The following is a 2,500-nucleotide window of genomic DNA, read 5'->3' on the forward strand; positions in this document are numbered from 1 at the left end:
GCACATGTTTTCATGACAGAATCTAGCTTTGAAGAAAAGCACCAAAATGATTGTCCATATTCTACCATATGGTACCCAAATTAAAGATTTCTTTGGACCCAATGATAATCTGCGCCCAGGGAACTTCCACAACCGGCCTGCGACATTTATTTCCAGGTTTGACAAACGAATCACGCACGGTAGGCGACAGTTATAGTTATAAATGCTGTAAACAGAAAAACAACAATAAAGAAGCAAAACAAACTCAAACCATTCAATGATATCTCTTGAGTGCTGTTCCACAGATCGTCTCTCGATCAGTCTAGCAGACGACAGGTGTCTGTGTCGTCTGCTAGCACTGGGCCCGCATTGCAACAGATTAGTTTGCCGCATCAATCCTGACTTTTCCCCAGTGCATAAATTAATATGGTCTGAGACATACAAACACAAAGGACAGATTTATGACTAAACCAAGAGTCTACATGACACAGCCAAGTCTGCATGTCTGACTCATAGCTCTAATTACTGATGCTGATGATATTCAGGACCGGTCCGTCTGCTCCAGACTACGGTTCCAGCAGACGAGAGTGGCAAATGCCGATTTCATACCCAGCTCGGGATTTTTTTTATATGAAAAACAAAACCAACAAACCAGGAAATTCATCTGATGAATCAAACAGTAAAATCATTCCCTACAGTTCTTCTCTTTCAGTCAGGTTAACAAAAACCTAACATACAGAAAAAGTGGATGTCTTTACTCACATGCACTCTCACACGCAGCCGCCATCTCGGACACACAAAGGGTCATGTGATCAATGTGCATCACTCGGAAATCATCGCCAACGAGACAGCGTCACGGTCGGGCATGTCCGGGTGATTACGGAGCAACACGGACATCACCGAGGATCTCCTGTCTTGCTGGATTCTGCGACCGAGTCTGCATCGACTGGACAAATCAATAATCCTCCCCGCTTTCCCTACCCCTCTCTTACTTCCCCTTCAATCACTCCTATCCATCTCCATCTTTTTTCTTTTCTTTATTCTTATGATTTTGTATTCACAGTGGAGAGAATTTGGCCTCGGTGTCGAAAAAAACCGTGACAACTGAACTTTCATGATGTGGTCAGTGTGTGTGTGTGGGGGGGGGGGGGGGGGGGGGGGTGGTGGTGGTGAGGGGGTTGGGAGGGGGGGGGATCTATGCGTGTGTATATGAGTGTGCGTACTGGCGCACTTGCTTGTGTGCCAGTGTGCGTCAGTGTGTGCGTGCGTGCGTGCGTGCGTGCGCGCGCGCGCGCGCGCGGGTGTGTGTGCGCGCGCGCGTGTGTGTGTGCCGTGTGTTTGTGTGTGTGTGTGTGTGTGTGTGTGTGCGCGCGCGCGCGCGCGCGCGTGTGTGTGTGTGTTTGTGTGACTATCCGGGCTTTGCCTCTGTCTGTGTTTGTGTGCGTATGTGAGCATGAAAAATAAGTTACAGAAGGGACATAAGGAAAATGGTAGAAAAAGCTAACTTGATCAAACAACTATAATGAATGCCCTGTTGGACTGCACATGAAACCTTCTGCAGTAGCAGATCATATTTTGAAATTGTCAAAAATACATTTAAGTGAACTTTCAGAAAAGTTGTTAAAACAAACAAACAAACAAAAAACAAACAAACAAACCGTGAAAAACAAACAAAACTTGAAAACAACCAACAACGATTTTAAGCACTGACATTCAAATACTACGTGTTTGCAAGATAGTTCTCCACACATGCATTTCACATCTTTGCTGAACTTAGTCACACCTGCGTCCCCACATATTTATGTTAGGTCTTTGCGGCTGAACTTAGTCACAAAAGCGTTCAGTTTCAATTATCCTGTTCGATAATGCATGAGTCTGTCTTAATCTGATTAAATTATTGTACGTAATTGATTGTTGAATAGTTTCCAGTTTATTAACATTAATCATATTATCACTTAAAACTTTACCAATTTGCTGGTATATTTCTCTGACTTTGCTCCACGATGCTTGTTTCAGTAACCGGAAGCCCTCTTGTACAGATAGAGGCACGTAAAGTTCTGCGATACGCTGTTCATGTTTTGCAGCCATGTCAGCCCATTCATTGTAGAAAAGTCCAATGTGTGAAGGAGCTCAGCCAAAAAAAAAAAAGTAATATGTAGACTATAGCACCTCTTACTGTACAGGTATTAACCCCCCGAGTCTAAAAATATCACCAAAAAATGAGCTGCTTCCACTCAATTCTGAGATATCCGCATTAAAAAAACAACATCCTGCATGTCTTAGCATCTCTCTCTCTCTCTCTCTCTCTCTCTCTGTGTGTGCGCGCGCGCTCGTGAGACACTGACACTGACATTGACACTGACATATTATTTTATTGTCCGTTTAGCATTCAAGCCCTCTAGACAAGGGGGAATGAAAATTGTTTTCACCGAAGAACAAACTACCATTCAAATGATAGCACACACACGCACACACACACACACACACCAATGTCGTGTATCGGATCACTTTGAAATCGATA

The 2,500-nt window shown here is 43.9% G+C and overlaps 1 protein-coding gene across 1 annotated transcript in view; it reads right to left on the reverse strand.

Moving 5' to 3' along the window:
- LOC143289117 (uncharacterized) overlaps window positions 1-783 on the reverse strand; it is a 26,167-nt gene extending 25,384 nt beyond the window's left edge. Inside the window, exon 1 of the mRNA XM_076597978.1 lies at window positions 742-783. Within this exon, the coding sequence (XP_076454093.1) occupies window positions 742-766 (25 nt within the window). The 5' untranslated portion in view covers window positions 767-783. The remainder of the gene's footprint in view (window positions 1-741) is intronic.
- Between the last annotated feature and the right edge of the window lie 1,717 nt (window positions 784-2,500).

This window comes from Babylonia areolata, chromosome 13 (genome assembly GCF_041734735.1).
Source record: "Babylonia areolata isolate BAREFJ2019XMU chromosome 13, ASM4173473v1, whole genome shotgun sequence".
In the NCBI taxonomy this organism is placed as follows: Eukaryota; Metazoa; Mollusca; class Gastropoda; order Neogastropoda; family Buccinidae; genus Babylonia; species Babylonia areolata.